Source organism: Vigna unguiculata, chromosome 6 (genome assembly GCF_004118075.2).
Source record: "Vigna unguiculata cultivar IT97K-499-35 chromosome 6, ASM411807v1, whole genome shotgun sequence".
Classification (NCBI taxonomy): domain Eukaryota; kingdom Viridiplantae; phylum Streptophyta; class Magnoliopsida; order Fabales; family Fabaceae; genus Vigna; species Vigna unguiculata.
Genome location: NC_040284.1, coordinates 244,112 through 263,869, shown reverse-complemented (window position 1 = coordinate 263,869; position 19,758 = coordinate 244,112). Strand labels below are relative to the sequence as shown.

The 19,758-nt window shown below is 33.1% G+C and overlaps 1 protein-coding gene across 3 annotated transcripts; it reads left to right on the top strand.

Annotated features, from left to right (window-relative positions):
• Nucleotides 1–8,246: 8,246 nt before the first annotated feature.
• Nucleotides 8,247–14,948, top strand: LOC114187927 (protein arginine N-methyltransferase 1.6). 3 transcript variants are annotated; one of them, XM_028076347.1, is made up of 14 exons: nucleotides 8,247–8,551; nucleotides 8,643–8,850; nucleotides 9,359–9,484; nucleotides 9,894–10,058; nucleotides 10,139–10,257; nucleotides 10,338–10,417; nucleotides 10,641–10,912; nucleotides 11,065–11,292; nucleotides 13,130–13,203; nucleotides 13,383–13,476; nucleotides 13,621–13,770; nucleotides 13,884–13,958; nucleotides 14,317–14,413; nucleotides 14,596–14,948. In XM_028076347.1, the coding sequence occupies exons 1-14, from the start codon at nucleotides 8,328–8,330 to the stop codon at nucleotides 14,748–14,750; spliced, it is 2,067 nt and encodes a 688-aa protein (XP_027932148.1). In that variant the 5' UTR covers nucleotides 8,247–8,327; the 3' UTR covers nucleotides 14,751–14,948. The 3 variants fall into 3 exon arrangements, with proteins under 3 accessions (XP_027932148.1, XP_027932149.1, XP_027932150.1); XM_028076348.1 differs by having other exon boundaries at nucleotides 8,326–8,551; nucleotides 11,065–11,215; nucleotides 13,164–13,203; XM_028076349.1 differs by having other exon boundaries at nucleotides 8,326–8,551; nucleotides 14,589–14,851.
• The last annotated feature ends 4,810 nt before the right edge of the window (nucleotides 14,949–19,758 follow it).

Here is a 19,758-nt window from a genome sequence, read left to right as displayed (position 1 = left end):
AAAGAGAAAGGAGGAAGAGGGAGAAAGAAAAGGAGAGTGTAAGACCCACAAAATTTAAATAATTAAATAAATAATTATTTAATAAAGGCAGGTAGGAGAAACCTTTATGGCATTAAATGTTAACTTTCATAACGTGGAAAAGTATTAGCTCAAATGGTTGAGAGTACTTTATTGTGTGAGAGGACTTGGGTTCGAGTCCTATGTATGCCATCTGTGTATTATTTTGATATGAGATTGTGATTAGAGCGTGATAGTAGGATATAACCTTTGAAGCATGAATTGTATCACGAAATATGATGTGGTTGAATTGGTTGTGCACTTGAAATTGAATTGTGTGGTGATGGGTTCAAACCTTGGCTTGGACAAAACCATAGACTTTCTTTTTATCAATTTTATTTTTGGGTAAGAATGTGAAGGGGCGGGAGAAACCTAGCTAGAGGAACAACCAAGGGTGCTGAAAATCAAATAGAATGGCAACTTGAAGGATCAAGGGGAGTTCATCAGGGATCCAAGGAAAAGCTTCAGTTTTCAAGCCTAAGCGAGGGAACCAGGTTAGGGGAGTTCCCATGATTGTTTGATATTGTATTTTATTCGTTATTGACTGGGTTATGATGTATGAGGGAATGGGGGTTGTTATTTTCGTGAAAATCAGAATGGAAAATCGGGTTTCTGGGATTTTTCCAGAAACCGCCTGACGGGTCGCGCGTGACCGCCAGGCGACACACGCACCAGACCCAGTTTTTGGGTATCAACGATGAACCGCCTGGCGGTAGAGGATGAACCGTTAGGCGACACGAACACAGTTTCACGATTTTTTGGTTATTTTTGATGCTTTTGGAATATCTGTGGGGTGGTCGTGATAATTGTATGTTCGGGTATGAACTTTGATGTTGATATACGCTACCTATGTGGATTTTGCGACAAGACATTACTTTTGATGTGAAATTGTGTAATTAGGGTTTATGTGGATGGTTGGAAACAATTATGCATGTTATGAATTCGTGATTCGATATGATGTTACGAAATCCGATTATCCTATGATTTACTGATGTTTGTTGATGAGTATGAATATGTGAATTGGTGTACCATGAGAATGGTTGATGTTTTGTTGAGTCCTCACTATGATTTCATGCCAAGAGAAGTATGAGGAATGTGTGAGTGTGTGTGAAATCTCGAGTAGGAACAGTACGAAGGGACAAACTTTTACTACAGGTTATAAAAGGGTGGGTGTGAAATGTGTGATATTGCATGTTGGTGTCATGTGTTAAAAGTAGATAAAGGTGGGAGTTATACGAAAGATATTGCATATGCGATATATATATATTACATTAATGAATGAAAGTACTTGCATGATAATATGTTACATTATGCTGGTAAGAAAACTGTTGTGGCATGAATCCTATAGGTAGTAAATGGTAGGACCAAAGCCTGTGAGCTTGTATGCATGATGTTGAGCATATTGGTTGGGTTGTGAATAGATGTGATGTAAATTAGTTAAAGGTTGGTGTTTGGAAAATCATACTATGATGCAATTCCCTGTGTTGAGTGTTTTGTTATCCTTTAGAACCAGTTTTAGTGTCAAAAACCAGTAGCATCGGGCTACTGGTATAGCGCCTGGCGGCGTAAGCGAGCTGCCAGGCGGACGAGAGTTAAATCAGGGACAGTAGTCACAGCGGACGCGGGGTGCCTGGCGGTGGGTGATGGTGGGGCTAGGCGGTGACAGCGGAACAGTGCGCCTGGCGGCGTGGTGATGTCCGCCAAGCGGTGGCGGTACTGAAAGGGTACTGCAGGCGCGTGGTGCTTGGCGGTGTGTGATGCCCGCCATGCGGTCTGGAGCTAAGTTTCGCCTAGCGGCGTGAGATGCGCGCCAGGCGGTTTGGGTCCAGTGATGGTGCGCGAGGAAGGTTTTCTACACTGCTTTAGGGGATGTTGTGATGCGATGCTTTGGCTGGGGGCCCAGTTACGAGTGTATCTTGTATTGGGGTAACACGTGACCACTCTAGGTTGTAGCCTGGTGGTTTAGGAAGTCCAGTGGAGTGTGCGAGTTGTGGCTCGTACGGCGAGGTTTCGGATGATTGCCCTCTTCAATGGATTCTGATAGAGATTTGGTAGTCTGGGAACAACTACAAACTTATGTTTGTTTTGGGGAACTCCACTTGGTGTCACGGTGAGATGTTGTTGCAAAGTCATTCCCACGTGTGGACTATCAGGTGGTGGCCTGTAGTCGGAGGGGCGAGTAGACACTCGTGCAGCAAAGATCGATCATTTATCTCACCTAAAGGGTATAGAAAAGATAGACGTCTAAAGGTAGTTGAAGGAAGTGAACTAGGAATAATAAGGAAAAGAGAAAACGGTACTAACCCGAGTTTACTTTTGTTAATATGGTATTGATTATGACATTGTTGTTTTTATTTAAATGAGCTCACCCTATCTGTGTGAGTGTGGCGATGATCATGTAACTTGTTACATGGGAGCAGATGTTGATGCAGGTGGATAGACTGAGACATAGAAACGGAGAGGGGATCCTATGGGAGTTTACTGATTTTTATTTTTTGTTATGATGTGGATTTGATGTAAAAAAATTTTATAGACATCTACTTTACATTTTGTTTTTGCCGCGCTGTATGGTTAATTGATTTGGCGCGTTGGACTTTGAATTTAAATCTACTCCCGCGTTTGGGAAATGTTTCATAATAAATGAGGTTGTTCAGATAAATATTATTGTTATTTATTTTATAAGTAATTTCCGACAAGGACGTTACAGAGAGAGAAAGAAAATAGAGAAAGAGAAAGAGAAAAAAGAAAGAGAGAGAAAGATAAAATAGAGAGAAAGTTTAGAGCAAAGATTCAAAGAGATCTTAATTCTCTAACCCTATTATTAGTGTGCCCTTCAATCAATAAGGTAAGGGGGAGTGAGGTTAAACTCTTTTTATATTAATCTTGATAAACTCATGGGTGTTATGTTAATCTCTTATTTATTTTGAATCATATATTATTTTATTTACTTCCATTCAACTTATTTTCAGTTACTATCCTCTTATATTTATTTAATTTATCTCTAGTTATGTACTGATTTGTTCCTTTACTTTATTTAATTTATCTCCAGTTATACATTGATCTTGTTTATTTATTTTATTTAATCTTTACTTATGCATTGGTCCTGTTTATTTATTTATTTAATCTCCAGTTATGCACTAGTCCTGTTTATTTATTTTATTTAATTTATCTACAGTTATGCATTGGTCTTGTTTTTTTTTTATTTTAGTTAATTTATCTCCAGTTATGCACTAGTCCTGATTATTTCTTTTATTTAATATCTAGTTATGTACTGATCCTGTTTATTTATTTAATTTATCTCCAGTTATGCATTGGTCCTGTTTATTTATTTTATTTAATCTCTAGTTATGTACTGGTCCTGTTTATTTATTTCATTTAATCTATCTTCTGTTATGCATTGGTCATGTTTATTTATTTCATTTAATATATTTCCAGTTACGCACTAGTCCTATTTAATTTATATTTTTGTTATTATATTTATTTATAACATTCTAATCCTTATCTTGTTATTTATTTAAAGTTCTTGCTTTGATTCTTATTTTATCATTATTTTATAATAAATAACTAAATAAATAAATGTAAAATAAAAGTAAATATTATTTTATTCAGTGAGCTTGGATAGAAGAAAATTACATGTACATTTTATTGTTATTTTATATTCTTTGTGTATAGTTTATACAATGACATGATTTGATAGTCATCACATTTTATGACCTTTGAAAATATCCAAGAGTATGTCAGTTAAGTAAGAGTTAAGTCTAGTTGCAATAAGTTGAGATTAAACTAGTGTCAAAGTGTTTGTATTTGGGAAGTCACAGTTTGGTACACTACGGGATGAAATGGATGAAAGGCAGGGATCACGGTGGGGTCTAAGCAAGTTTTACAAAGGAGGTGAATATCTGGATAGTTCAGAATAGCACACTGGACTAGGATATTGATTGGCCAAACTTGGGACTATCCGATACCTGTTCGGTATCGCCAATGTTAGGTAGTGAGTATATATCTCTTTTGTGGGCCGATAAATGGCTAATGTTCTCGAGAAAGAAATAATTATGATTGTACCAATGTTTTATGAGAGATACTCAACTACCTAATCACTTCCCAAAGTAACTTTTGATGTTCATAATGGATCATCAGAAGTGGAATATGAATTCATATGTCTGGTAAAACAAGATATCAAGTTTTGTTGTTGTAGGTTCAGATCTAGGCCCCTATGTCTGTATTGTTTGTTGAGTTTATTAAGATTGATATTTAAGGCTTATAAAGTCCTCATTCCTTTCATATTTTTCTTTCATATGTACCTGTTGCAGGAGTAGAAGAGGAAACTGCTTAGTGAGAGTTGTTCGGGATATAATTGACGGATTTTCTGAAGATTGACTCATGGATAATTTCTATTAATATCTTTAGGAGATATTAAAAATATAGATAATCTTCTATTCTGATGTAAGACTCTTAATATTATACAAATATATATTTTTGTAATATTTCATGAACAATTACAAAGATGTACACTATATATATATATATATATATATATATATATATATAAATATAAAGTTATGTTATTATTAATGTTCTCTCAAGGAAAATCTTATGGTAACAAAAATTAATTTCATATCTTTTTATCAAATAATAATTATTTAATATAGTAGTCGAAACGTCATATTATGGGTCGGCCTTAGGTACAAAGAAGGCTAGACCCTTAAACATTAAGACAGAAAATAAAGCGAGTCTTACACACACAAAAGTAAATGAATCTTTATGATTTTCTTTTATATTTTATTATAAATGGATTATGTTACTATAAAATTTTACCAACATTATTAATATCATATAAACTATAACATTGTCATGCATTAAATTTTTTTATCAAACTTGAAATATATTAAGAAAATAAAAAAAACTACGGTTTCATCAATTTTTTTAGTACATTCAATAACACAACCAAAATCATATATATATATATATATATATATATATATATATATATATATATATATATATATATATATATATATAAAACTCTGATAATTTCTTTTATTTAATATTTTAATTATTATTAATAGTATTATTTTGATTCAAAAATATAATATATTTAAAATCAATCAATTCTATCAAGTTTATTTTATTAATATTTAATATAATTAGAAAAATATTCATAGAGATTTATCGTAAAAATACTAGTTTTGTTCAATTGAAAATGAAAATACTAAAACATTTTTTGATTTTATGAATTTTTCTGATTAAAACATAAGACAGAATAGTAAGAAAGAATAGTATGAAATGAAAATGTCATGTTCCGTTCTTGAGTAGAAATTCTTTGAACCAATTGACGATAGTAATGCATGCAAGCAATCTAAAATATAACACCCCATTTAATTAATAAGGTTAATTAAAGGAATGTCACGTAGAACAGTATTAGAAGTAAGCTTCTGAAGTATAGACACTACTCCTTACAATTTTCAAAGAGGAATTCGAATAGGAAAAAGGTACACCACGATGCTAATAACATAGTAAAAAGATAACTCAATAGTAATCAAAAATAAAGTCCAAAGACAAGAAATACATGGGCCATAACCCTAATGAAAATCCCAAACAAACAAAATTCCAGTCCAAGCAGACTATGCAGCGAAACCTCCATCACCCTGATGATCACGGGGAGTTCTCACATCTGCTCACATCAACAAGTTGATGATCATTGCAAAAAGAGAAAACCACACAATAGAACATACACAAACAAGAGGGTAAGCTAGAGTAGAAAACAATTTTCCATACAGTTATATAAAATTTCACAATTCAAGATGCATATGCCAACCAATCATGTTATGACTCTTCAAACAATACACCAAGACTCAGACATGACACATCCAGATACATATAATTTAGTCGGATTCAGTGGATGCTTGCACTTATGGTGGATTTCCCTACTCACCCCCGAACTAAGTGTTACAATGTTTCAACCCCACACACAAGGTTAGCCCTTAATGAATTTCAGGCCTCCTGCTACTCTCACCAGAAGAGTCAGTCTGCTCTATGTGAGACTAACTAACTCTTTAGAGTGTCAGGATGCAACATTACCCTGAATCCTTACTAAATTATATAGATGGGGTACCACCATGAACTCCCACTAACAAGGGTCATGGAATTACATCCCGATCAACTGAGGCACCACCATGAAGTCTCACCTAGAGGCTCATGGAATTACGTCCTAACCAAATGAGGCACCACGACGAAACTATCGTGGAATTACGTCCTAACCAACCCAATCATCATGCTTCCAACAATCAATATATAATCATTTATCATGCCAAAACCAAGCCACTTTGATAACCAACCATCCCATACAAGTCCATTCCAAGGTCATGTTAAATTTATCAATCACAGACCATAAACCATTCTACTCATACCCATTCACCCAATTCATGCTTTTTAAAGTAATTGAATCAATCCACAAGTTCAAGTTATTAAAGTAAGGAATTAAAATTCTGCAGCAATTCTCGCTTAAGCTAGACTGGTCTCGCTTAAGCTATAAATTCTCGCTTAAGCTAGAAATTCTCGCTTAAGCTAGAAATTCTCGCTTAAGCTAGAAATTCTCGCTTAAGCTAGATTGATCTCGCTTAAGCTAGAAATTCTCGCTTAAGTTAAAATCCCTCGCTTAAGCTAAACTGACAGATTTTCACTGGTTTCAACATGTAAAAACACAAACTCCCAAACAACAAAAATTTAAGAAAACACAAGCATGTTGTATAAAATGTTGGCATCATATTTCATGCTTTAAAAGAGTAAACAAATCAATCATGGGAGCATACAAGCATTTAACAACTATCAATCTCGCTCAAGGTAAGATTGAAAACAAAGAGTACTTCAAGTTCTCGCTCAAGCTAGCCCATCTCGCTCAAGCGAGAGGCCTTAGCTCAAGCGAGCACTCGAAACCAAAGGGGGCGAGTTACTGCCATTCTCGCTTAGGCGAGAGCTTCCTGTTTGGGCGAGAAACAACTTGCTTAGGCGAGCATAATAGATGTCACCTACTCTCACGCATGCAAAGCCAAAAAATTCATCCAGAAATAGTACACATATTATTTTCACACCATCAAAAGCACATCAAATCATCAAGAGCACCCCACAGTACCAAAACAGGCACATTATTTATAAAAGCATGAAAAATCTCAGCTTCCCTTACATGGACATATGTTAGTGGAAAGCACAGACACCTACGACAACGAACCCAACAGCTCCAGGAGCATACTCAAGAGTTGAGAACAGTGACAGAATTAAAACAGGATTACTACGGTGAATCGTAATACGAACCACGAAAACAAGCTAGAAAATAAATAGCATGAGCGGAAGAACAACTTACGTGGATTAGAGAATGAGGTTAAGTTGACTTGAATCTAAATGAGCTTTGAACCCTAGCAGAGCACTGTTTGAGGGGAAAAGAGAAGAGGAGTAAGGTGGCTGATTTTGCAAAGTGGGCAGAACATGAGAGAGTTAAGCTAGTTTAGGGGTTTTGGGATGCCTTATGGACCAGCCTTAGGCCCAATTGACTAAGAGAGGCCCTTAAATTTTAGGACATAATTAAAGTGGATTTTACATAAAGAAAATTATGCAAAATGTTTACAGAATTATTAAAGGTTATTCGAACGAGAAACACAAATACATGTAATAGTATTAATTTGCTAACTAATTTTGAATTTAAAATAATATTACAAAATGCTGCACTTATAAAAAATTTACATTAAAAATTTAAAATGAAAACAAAATTGTAAATTAAACTTTTTATGATTATTTGTAATGTTTTTAAATAATTTTCACATATTTTCAATATTCATAATAGTTGATAAATAAAGTGAAAACAAAATTTACCAGTAAAATTAAAAAAAATTGTCCGTCCTTAAAAATATAAGAATATATTATAATAAATAATAATATTTAATAATAATGCGATAACATAATATTACTAATATTAATGAATTTATAATATTACATTAAAAAATAATTAAATATTGATATCACCATTAAATTAAATAATGAAATATTAAAAATAATATTATTTTGAATTATATTTATGATTGTTTAAAATATAATTTATATTTTTAATTTGTTTATTTACTTTTAATTCTTGTGGAAGCAATTCTTGTAGAAACATAATATTAAAAATAATTCCGTGCGATGGACTTGTGAAAATACTAGGTTTCCTACGAAATGGTGTCTCCTTAAAACCCTAAGTTTCCTCTCCCATATCGCTACCTATCCTTTTAAACTAAGAGAGCATGTCCTCCAACCGTGTGTTCCAGCTTAAGCTTCATCCCTTAACAGGTAACTCTGAATGGATAGTCATTGAAGACAATGACGAGAGCTTCGACCAGAATTTCCACAAGCCCTTCCTTGCCACGACATCGTATTTGGACATGCTTAATGACTCCACCAGAAACGAGGCATTTCGCCAAGCCATTCAGAAAACCATCACCAAACCTTGCCATGTCCTCGATATCGGGTACTCTACATTCATAAATAAAAATATAGGCGTAGCTTAATTTGATTTTAGTCGCTGCACTTATTTGTATAACTTGATACCATACGGTCAGTGCTGGAACTGGGTTGCTTTCGATGATGGCTGCACGTGCCATGGGTGACGAAGGGAAGGTCACAGCTTGTGAATCTTACCTTCCCATGGTGAAGCTGATGAAGAAGGTGTTGCGCCTTAATGGCATGGAGGGAAGAGTCAAAATCATCAACAAGCGCTCTGAGGAACTCCAAGTTGGTCTTGATATCCCTTCGCGAGCACATGTTCTTGTAAGTGTCATTTTCAAAATTCTCATCTTGATGAACTTGTTTAAGTGTCCTTTGCAATTCCCCTATCATCACTTGACACGTTTTGATTCTCGATAGCCAAATGAATAATAGGAATGTCTGGATACAAGTTAGAAGTGCTTATGAGAACTTTTGTGCTTAAAATTTTTTTCTCAGTACATAAGCTCTCAAGAATTCCTTTTTAAGGTATGAAAATAGATTCATAATCATTTAGAAAGTTAAACTTTAACAACCGAGCTTTCAAAACAACATATTGATTCACTCTTTTAGAGTCAGTAAGGGTAAAGTATGCAATCTAAGTTATTAGTGACCAAACCAATGCTTGACATTTATGTGAGTGTGCATAAATTATCAACCTTTGATTTCCTTATCAACGACTGATATTAATCTCACTTTATTGGAGAAGTGAGATCCTTTGAGCACAAGCTAGTGCCATTGATGTCATTCCTCCTTCAAAAATAAAAAAGTTGAATTGAGATAATTGTTATAGGTAAGCGAGATACTTGATTCAGAGCTACTGGGTGAGGGGCTCATACCGACCCTACAACATGCACATGACAATTTGTTGGTGGAAAATGCCATGACTGTGCCTTATCGAGCAACTATATATGGACAGGTAATCAGGGGACATGACATACTACATTCTTCTGGGTCATCATTTAGGTTTTTGTTTTATTGATATTCTGGTTAAAGATGATATTTTATATGCTTTTATCATTACAGAAATGTTAGTAACGCACCCCATACCATATTTTGTTTGAACAAATTTTTACTATAAAATTTATTATAAATCATCAATTTTTGTTGGTCTCACATATTATTTGATGAGTCTCATAATTTGTATTTTTCAATAAATTTAACCAATGATAGATAATGTTTTAGAAGCAGTAGGTTAGAGAGTATGTTGCTAACACTCTTCTTATCATTATGAAGATCATTTTCATTGTACTCTTTCCTTTCTTTTGAGTTTTGACTTGAGTCTAACAGAGATTTATGCCTCCTGTTCCTTTGTATCTTTTCTTCAGCTGGTTGAAAGCACATTCTTATGGAAGTTGCATGATTTTCATAACAACGAGGCTACTGTATCTGATAGCATTCGACTTACTCCTCCAGGACTCGATAGTGTGCTAAGTATCAAACGTCAGCAATATGCGATGCATGTCGATCCTATACAGGAAGAAATAACATTGGTATGTTTAATGACAATTCTGTTATTAAATTAAACATTATTAATAGTAGTATATTTCATGCTCAAATTAAGATCCTCTAGCTTTCAGAACCCTTCAAAATTTTTGAATTTGATTTTTGGAAACGGCCAGAGAGTTATGGAGAAACTGAGTTGTGTGTAAAGGCAACGAATGATGGGAGAGTTCATGTTGTGGTCTCTTGGTAATCATTTGTTTTTTAATTCTATTTTAATTATGTTATTTGAGTATTTTATTTCTTTCACAGTCCTGTGTGTGATTCAGGTGGGTACTCCAACTTGATCAGGAAGGGACTATCTATTATTCCACTACTCCAAGGTGGATAAGCTCACCGAAAATTACAAGTGAGAGTCTGTTATGATTTCGTTTATTAGTTAGGGTGCATTTACTTCAACGTTACAAACTACATTATTATCATACATTGGTTTGATATTGTTTGAAAGTTATATGAAATATAAAGTATATTATTGTTAATCATAGGATATCTTGTGAATATTTACAATTTTTATTGTTAATTGTTAATATTTTAGAGTCTTCATTAATGATGTTGCATTGGTTCTACCCTAGGTCCTGTTGGTTGGTGTGACCACTGGAAACAATGTGTTTGGTTTGTTCCAGGCAGTGGTATTTCCATACTCAAAGGGGAAGAAATTCATTTACTTGCTACTCATACTGAAACTAGTTTCTCATATAATTTTGATACCGTAGTACCAACTACTGAGACTTTGAACCATAGGTGCATGACAGGAGATTTTCAGCTTGTACTACCACCAGAAAGAGCTGCAATTTATGCAGATAAAGAATGGAGGTTTTCAATGTTGAAAGCAGTACAAAGCATGGTAAAGTTATTCAAACTCCTTCCCATGCCATATGATTGAGCTTTCACTTGTATAGGAAACAAATTATAGACTAAGACTTCTTTTAGCTCTTCATAATTCAAGTTAACATATTCTATTTACTTTACCATAACTGATTATGTTTGCAATTGCAGGGAAAAGATCGCTTGTTATGCTTGGTTGTAGATGATAGTGTCTTTTTACCACTTCTTGTAGCAAAGCTTTCAGAAGCAAGTGTAATGTCATTACTTCCTGGGTTGAGGGAAAGGGGCCTCCAATACCTGCAAGCAGTTGCCCATGCAAATGGTTTGTCACATAGTTGCATTGAAGTTCTTGAAAAAAACGTGCAACATTTAAACATGCATGATATACATCAGAAAAAGGTTGAATTTTCTTGATTCCGCTTGGTTAATTTATTATGTCTTCAATTAGAAACATATATCATAGATACTCCACTTATGTCTGATGGATAAGTCCTAAATTTGGAATAACTTTGCAATTGAACCGAGAGACTTGGAAGCAGTGAAATGGACATTAATTCAGAAAATATTGTTTTACTTTGCCTCTTTTATTTTTTATATGGAACTTTATTACTTAATTTTTGAGCTCGTGAACACTTACTCATCTTTTTAAAATTAGTAGTAAATGCATAGATTTTATTATGTGATTATTATATTTAAACAATATCTCCTATTTCCTCCTAGTAATAAACCTGATGTAAAGTGGACCACTTTCTTTTCTATTTATTTTTTTATGTTATCCAGAAATTTTCTGCCATTTCACGTTATCATATTTCAGCTTAGAGTATGTGTTGAGTTATGAAAAAAGATATTGAGTTTTGAAGAGATATTATCATTGTCATTATGAAACTTAGGATCTTGTAGGATCCTATAAGGGATACTGTAATCATTATTCTAAGGTGGTTGAGTTCCATATATGCCCTCTTGTACGGGTGTACAAAATACAATTTTTATCTTCCAATACCTATGTTTTCTTATTATTTTTTCTAGTGTATGACTTATTAGGGTGTTTGTCATTGTTGGGTCGATAAATAGATCTTCCGTGTAAGCATGTAGAACTCTCTTAGTTAATATATGGTAGTACTTGAAATAAGAATAGAGATTTAGAGTGAATATGAGAGTGTGTTAACCCCTCTCAAGAGTTTCATATTTATAATATTTTCATATACATCACATAAAATGAACATAAGAGAATTCTAGAAGACATTTTTAGGAACTAGGATCAACACAAAGTACATAGCACCTAATAATAAACCCTATTAAAGGTCATTTATTCTAACACTCCCCCTCAAGGTGGAGCATACAAATCGTATGTACCAAGCTTGGAGCAAATAAATTCTATCCAGGGATGGTGACGGTGACGGTGTCTGACGGCAGCTTTGGCAGTGGATCCAGTGACAGTGGCGACGAAAATTTTCCTTAACGAACCTTAAGCTCTAGATACCATATTAAATACACATAGGGAGTTGTATTTATAATAATGAATATATGGGCTAAGCCCAAAATACACATAAAGAGTAATAACAATAGAAACTGAAGATAGGGATAAGATATCTAATGATCTATCTAACAACTACTATCAAACACCACATCCCAGATTTCAACCTTGAGGACAAGTTGCTTGTGCAGGAGAGGGTAATGTTAGGAAATTAAATGTCAATGTAAGAAGGAAGAAAAGAAATAGATAGTTGGGGTAGTTGGTTGGTTAGGAAGGTAAGGATTGATAGTCATCCTTATTGGGAGACTATATATAGCGGGCCTTTGGTTTGTAAGGGGTATGTTTTTGATGTTGAGAGATAGTAACAGGATCATTAGTGTCCTGTGAGAAGGGAAACATTATCCCTTGGCAGTGTACATGTTGTGGGTGTGTTGAAGACCAAATAAAACGAAGTATATTCAGTCTTATCTGGTGTTGTTTGTGTTGTCTGTGAGTGGAAGGTTCTGTGAATCGGTTTCTTTAATCTAGAAACCTAACAGATTACAATAGGTTTTTCAAGGAAGCACCCTGCCAAGGGTACTATTCAGTTATCCTCCTACAAAACCTTATTATTTTTTAATCTTTTGGTACATATTCATTTCACCTTAAGAAGGTAGTTTGTCTAAACGTATGTTGGTTTCTGTAGAAAACAATATCTATGCTGTACATGTGACGTTGATTCCTTTTCTTTGAAAGTTTAAGCAATTTCTCCGTTTTGTGTAGGTTGATCTGTTAATAGCTGAACCTTTCTATGTAGGACACGATAGTATGCTGCCATGGCAGAACCTACGATTTTGGTATATTTTTTATTAACTTTTCTTGCAATGATCAATTCTGTTTTATTTTTATTTTTTATTTTTATTATTTATTTATTTTTATTTTAATATTAGTTGTGTTTTAACAATTATAAATGATCAATGACAATATGATTTTAATTTGGCATTTAGCATTCTGAAGTTACTTTTGCTCCTTTTAGGAGGGATCGCACTACACTTAATGATATACTCTCTGAAGATGCTCTGATAATTCCTAGTAAAGGAATATTGAGAGCCTGCGCCATGTCTCTTCCTGTAAGTTATTGGGCATTAATCAAAGCTCAAATTTGTAGCTTAGGAAATTTTCTTTTATTTATGCATTGGATTAAGAGAACATAAATACTCTTTTTTGGTTGGTAATGGAGCCGTATACATGGATTAATGGGACACAATTTGCAGGATCTTTGGAAAAGTCGTTGTTCTCTGAGTATTATTGAAGGTTTTGACCATTCGGTTGTAAATGCTACATTGGGGGCCTGCGGTCATCTACCGGAACTAGAAGAATGTCCCTGTCTCCCTTTTTTCATCTGGCAGTGTGGAGAATTTGATGTAATTCATGTTTAGCAATGAGCTGGTTCCCTCAGTGAAGAAAGAAAATTCCACTTATCAAATAACAATAGTTTACTAGTATCAATTTGCTCTTATTGTGCATACTGTTTCAGGTGCTCAGCGAGACATATGACGTGATGGAGTTTGATTTTTCAAAACAAATATGCGAATGTCAAGGAAAATCTCAGGTATTATGACATATCATCATGTAAGTTTTGGACGCATTGGCATTATCAGCAAGTTTGGTACTTGGCGTTGTCAGGGACTATGATGTCTAGTTATCAGATTTCAGTTTCCTTTCAACGAAGAATTGCACAATAGTTAGTCCCTGGTGTAGCTTACTAACTGATTAGCTCGAGAGAAGCATGCTCATAGGAAAAACTTGACCTAATTATTTACCAGTTATTAACTGGAGATTGCATTGGCGATTAATTGACTAATTATATGGCCTATATATATATATATATATATATATATATTACAGAATAGTAATTTGCAAATACAAATCATTTTTACATAATGAATATTGAAAGTTGTCTGTTGCAGGTTAAGTTCACCAAGAGTGGGGTATGTCACGGATTTGTATTATGGATTGACTGGGTGATGGATTTGCAGAATTCTATTGTGATTTCAACTGGTCCAGGTCCCTCTCACTTACCTTTCTAATATTATCAAAGCCTATGAAGCTCCTCTCTTCCATAACACTGCCGAATTATAATTTATATATGAAACACTATATCTAGACCTAAGACTAAACTCATTCTTGTAAAGGATCTAAAACAATTCTATGTGCTGTACTTTATTGTTCCCATTTTAAGATTGCAGATAGGAAGTATTGGAAGCAGGGAGTTAAGCTTCTTGGAACACCTAGAACAGTAGACCCTCAAAGCTTGACAAGTGTCCAACCTTGTTCTGCAGTTGTCGAAGCTTGTTTTAGCCCATTAAAGGGGGAACTCAAAATTATACTTGATTTTTTATGAAACCTTTGCAATCAATGGCACAGAAAATGTGTGTAGGGAACCGTGACATTGACGTTTTAGACACACATAAACTTCAACGCTACTAAAAGTAGCTTTTTGCATAGTTTTATCTTTAAGTTAGAATGTTTCCATGCTTATGTTTTTAACGTAGTTCCATGATCGGATATATTATTTAATTACAACAATTTAATGGCTTAATACAGGAACAAATATCAAATATTATTTAAAAGACTAAAATTTAAGACTGTAAAAAGGCTGCTTATAATAGGAGACTTATTTCCTTTCAACTTAAATATCTTAGTTAATTGTCATTCATGTATGTTTATTTTTATTCTGATACTGCGAGTATTTGAATGTCATTACATTTGTTGAGTATCTTTAACATGTGAACTTCTATTTGGTTTTGTTCAATTCTTTATATAGTTAACACATGGACTTAAATTTAATGAGATAGAAGGATTGTTGTCTTACAAAGAGTTTGGCTCTAAGATTGTTGTCTTACACATGTACCAATACTCTACCCATGGTAATAACTTTGCCTAGTTTCGAGGAGAGTCTTAAGTGAAGCATCTTAAATACATTTCAAAGCATTGATTCAAAACTTCGGTGCCAAAATTTTGCTTGTAAAAACCTTATCTCTATCAAATCCAATTGTCTTTGGAATGTCATGTAATTTAACCACCATTGTCATGAAATTTTCAACCACTGGTTTACTTGTGTAATTAGTCTTCAAAGGACAAAAATGGGAATACTTGTATAATCTATCTATCACAACTAAGATAACTATATTGCCAGGTGAAGGAGGGAGTCGTGTTATGAAATCCATTGTCAAATCTTTCCATATTTGTTCTGGTGTAGGGAGTGACTGTAGTAACCAATCAAGCATGGTTGTGGCAATTTTAGCTTGCTGACATATCTTTTTGCATACTCTGCCAATAAAATTGACGGGTGATGTGGGTTTTGATTTTGGTGTAAATCGAATGTCTACCGATCAATGAAATGTGAAATTCATGTAAAATTTGTTGAACTAGGGAATGATGGGAAGAAATCTCCTATTTCCCTTTTTAGTATAAAAGCTTGTTTTGAGTTGTATAATTGGGATCTGGAGGCTAATTATTAGAGCAGTATTGCAAAATCTAGTTCAACTTTAAATCTTCCTTAACAACGGACTTTAAAAATAGAATAAGCTCAAACTTGGGTTGAGATTAGAGATGGCAAAATGAGTTTTAACCTGTGAGCCAACCTGGGTCACTATGGAGTCGGGTTGGGTTGAAAAAAATTCGGTTTTTCCAAAAGTGGGTTGAATTCAATCTAACTCACTTAATCCACGAGTTAAATGTGTTCGAGCTGGATTGAGGGTGGGTTGACTCACTTAACTAACCAATTTTTTTTTACAATTTTTTTTAATAATTATTTACTACTACTAATTATATATGTTCACAATTTCATATTTTTAAATGTTAGAATGTTGTTCAATAATATTTGAATAGTTTGAATGTTTAATTAATTTGATTGTTAAGTTATATACGTTGATACTTTAATCTTTAACTATAATATTTATAGTAAATTACTCAAGCAACCATCTTATAAACAATTTTTTTCTAAATTAGCATGGCAAAAATGTGTAGTTTTTTATTTATATTTTGTTGAATAGCATAATAGAAAATATATAATATTAGCCATGTTTTCTTGGATTATATGGACACTTTCTTGGAAACAATTCATTATATATTGGTGGTGAGCATGATGAAAATATTGGCTCTTGATTTTACTGTGATTGTGATCTCATGGGTTGCTTAAAAATTATTTAAATATTTTAATGCTTAAAAATAAATACATAAATAATTTTTTTATGTGGGTTGGTGAGCCAACCCATTTAACCCAGCAACTTGTGGTGGGTTGAGCCAGGTTGCAAAATTTCTGGTTCACCATAAAGTGAGTCGGGTTGGGTTTACTCATTTTCAACCCGAGTCGTGGTGAGCCAATCCGTGTGAGCCGGATTGGCTCACTTTCACATGTCTAGTTGAGACCATGCCATGAAGAAGCAACAAAATAATGCATCAACAACTAAGTTATCTTTTCCTGGTTTGTACTCAACAATAAAGTCATAACCAAGTAACTTATGCAACAATGCTTGGTGTTTTGGGTTTTGTAGAGCTTGTTCTATGAAACTTTTCAAGCTCTTTTGGTCTGTTTTGATGACAAATTTGTGGCTTATCATATGGTGCCTAAATTTAGCATTAGCCTTTGTTATTGCATAAAACTCTACGTAGACTAATTGTTGCATTTGAGGTGTCAATTTTTTTGAAAAGAATGTAATGGGATGATTTTGCTAACTGATAACAGCTCCTATTCCATTTCCAAAAGCGTTTGTTTCCAACACAAATGGCTTGGAAAAATCAGGTAAGGCAAGTATATGTGCTTGTTTAATTGCATCCTTTAGAGCTTGAAAAGCAGACATATTAATAGGACCATGATGAAAATTTCCCTTCCTTAAAAGATCTTTAAGAGGTGCTACTATATAAGCATAACCCTTTGTAAATCTTCTATAATACTCGAAAAGTCTTCAAAAAACTCTCAATCGCTTGAGGTTAATATGTCATTGTGTGACTGCTTGTACCTTCCCTTGATCCATGAACACTCCTCTAGGTGAGAATTGATGTTGACCTTTTGTAATCCAAAAAAATATTTTGATAGCTTGGCAAACAATTGATGTTGTTGAAGTATTTGAAGAACTACTTGTAAATAATGCAAATGTGTAGACTAATAGGGGCTATAGATAAGTATGTCTTCGAAAAAAACAAGGACAAATTTCATTAAGAGTCCTTTGAATACTTCATTCATCAAACTTTGAAACGTTGCAGGGGCATTTGTAAAGGCGGATTTATACATGTTCGCTAGGTTCATCAAGATTTGAGCACCACATAATTCATCTACCAATTAATCAACTGTGGAAATAACAAAATTGTCCTCAATTGTAAAAACATTAAGGACTTGATAGCTAGTACAAAATCTGCATGTTCCATCTTTTTTATTGAGGAGAATGATTAGAGAGGAAAAATGGCTTGTGCTGGGTACAATAATCCCCTCTTCTAACATATTTTGCACCATTGTATCAATTTGGTGTTTCTAACTTAGTGGATACCTGTAGGGCCTGACTTTAACAAGTCTAGTACCATTCATCAAGGGGATATGATAATCATGGGATCCTTTAGGTGCTAACCCCTTAGGGACAAAAACATCTTCATAAGTATACATCAAAACAACCAATTTGGGTACCACAACAGTGGACAACTTTGCCCAATGAACCTTTTTTACATCTGGGTGTTGAAGTTGCATAGTGAAACTTTCTGCTATATCATGCATATTGCACATCTTCCTATATTGATTAAACTATGCTAGAGATGGATGTCCATGTCTCTCCTCTATAATATCACAAATTGATTTGCCAATTGATATTTCAATGTCATATTCCTATAATGGAAAATATGAGGTTCCAAAGTTGGTAACCAAGTAGCTCCAAGAACTAAATTAGCCCTAACAATGGGTAATAGGTGTCAACACTCAATTTTTTCCAAGTAAATACAGTTTATTTCAAAAAATTAATTAAAATGTGTTTAATTTATTTGAGAAATTAAAGACAAGTGAAATAAAAATAATAACAACTAAAATAAAAAGATAAAAAAATATATTACTTTCTACACCTATGTTTTCTATTTATATTCCTTTCTAAAATGGACTATTAGCTCAAAAGATATTTTCTACATCAATACTCCCTTATTTTTCTTTTGACACCACCTAAACTCCCAATCAGAAGATGACACTTGTCCCACCTTTTATTTGTTTCAACTCACTCATTTTTTTTCTTTCCCACTAAGGATGGCAAGAAGGTCTGGTAGGGATGAGTTTCACTCTTTCATACCCACCTCCATAGAAATAATTTATTCTCATCTCCATACCCAAACTCAATGGTATTAAAATTTTGTCTCACCCCCACTAGGCAACGATTATATTCTAGTACCCATACTCATTTTCTTACTTTCAATATTAATTAATTTTTATAAAATAATAAAAAATTACGATAAAGGAGACGTATTGTAAGAAAAGGATATTAAGAAGAGGATAGTTGTTCTTTGATATCAAATATTCAATATTAAGAAGAGGATAGTTGTTTCTTGGATATCAAATATTTAGAAAGAAATTATAATTGTATACATTTCAAATTAGAATACTAAATAAAATTTCATGAGAATCAAAACATTTATTAAATTTGCAAACATTAATAGAACCTAATTGATAAAATTATAAAATATTTTTACAAAGATATAAAAGAAAAACGAATATTCAAATTAAAATATATTTTAAACGTCTATTTACTCCAATTTTTTAAATTCTAATGAATATATTTTTTATACACTAATAATAAAAATTATAGTACATCATTTGATCAAAATCACAAAAAAAATAGATATTAAACTAATAATAATAAAACTTTAACATAGATTTTGTATCTTTTGAACTTCAATATATGTTGGATGATGATAAAGTAAAATTTAAGACAATTACATTATATTTTTATATTATAGTAAATAAAATTTATTTATATAATTATAGTGACAAATTACAATATGATTAATAATGAATATTAGAAAATAAAAATACTTATATAAAATATATCAAAATAGTATTCTACAAAAAATAAACAACAAATAAAAATATTAAAAAATTATCAAATGTGTCTTAGAAATGTAACTTAGAAAAAATTTGAAATACTATTGAATGAGATCGTACAAAAGAAAATAAATGTATAATTAAAAGTATAATAAAATGAAAAATACCTTAGAGATTTAAAAAAACTTTTCAAATATAAAAATAGTCAATGGTTGAGTGTAACACCCCAGATGGATATTACTAGATAAAACTGATTTTTCACAAAATATACTTTAAGAAAATCAGACATTACAATAAATTCCCAAGCGCGGGAAATTTCAAACTTGTCTCGCTATAA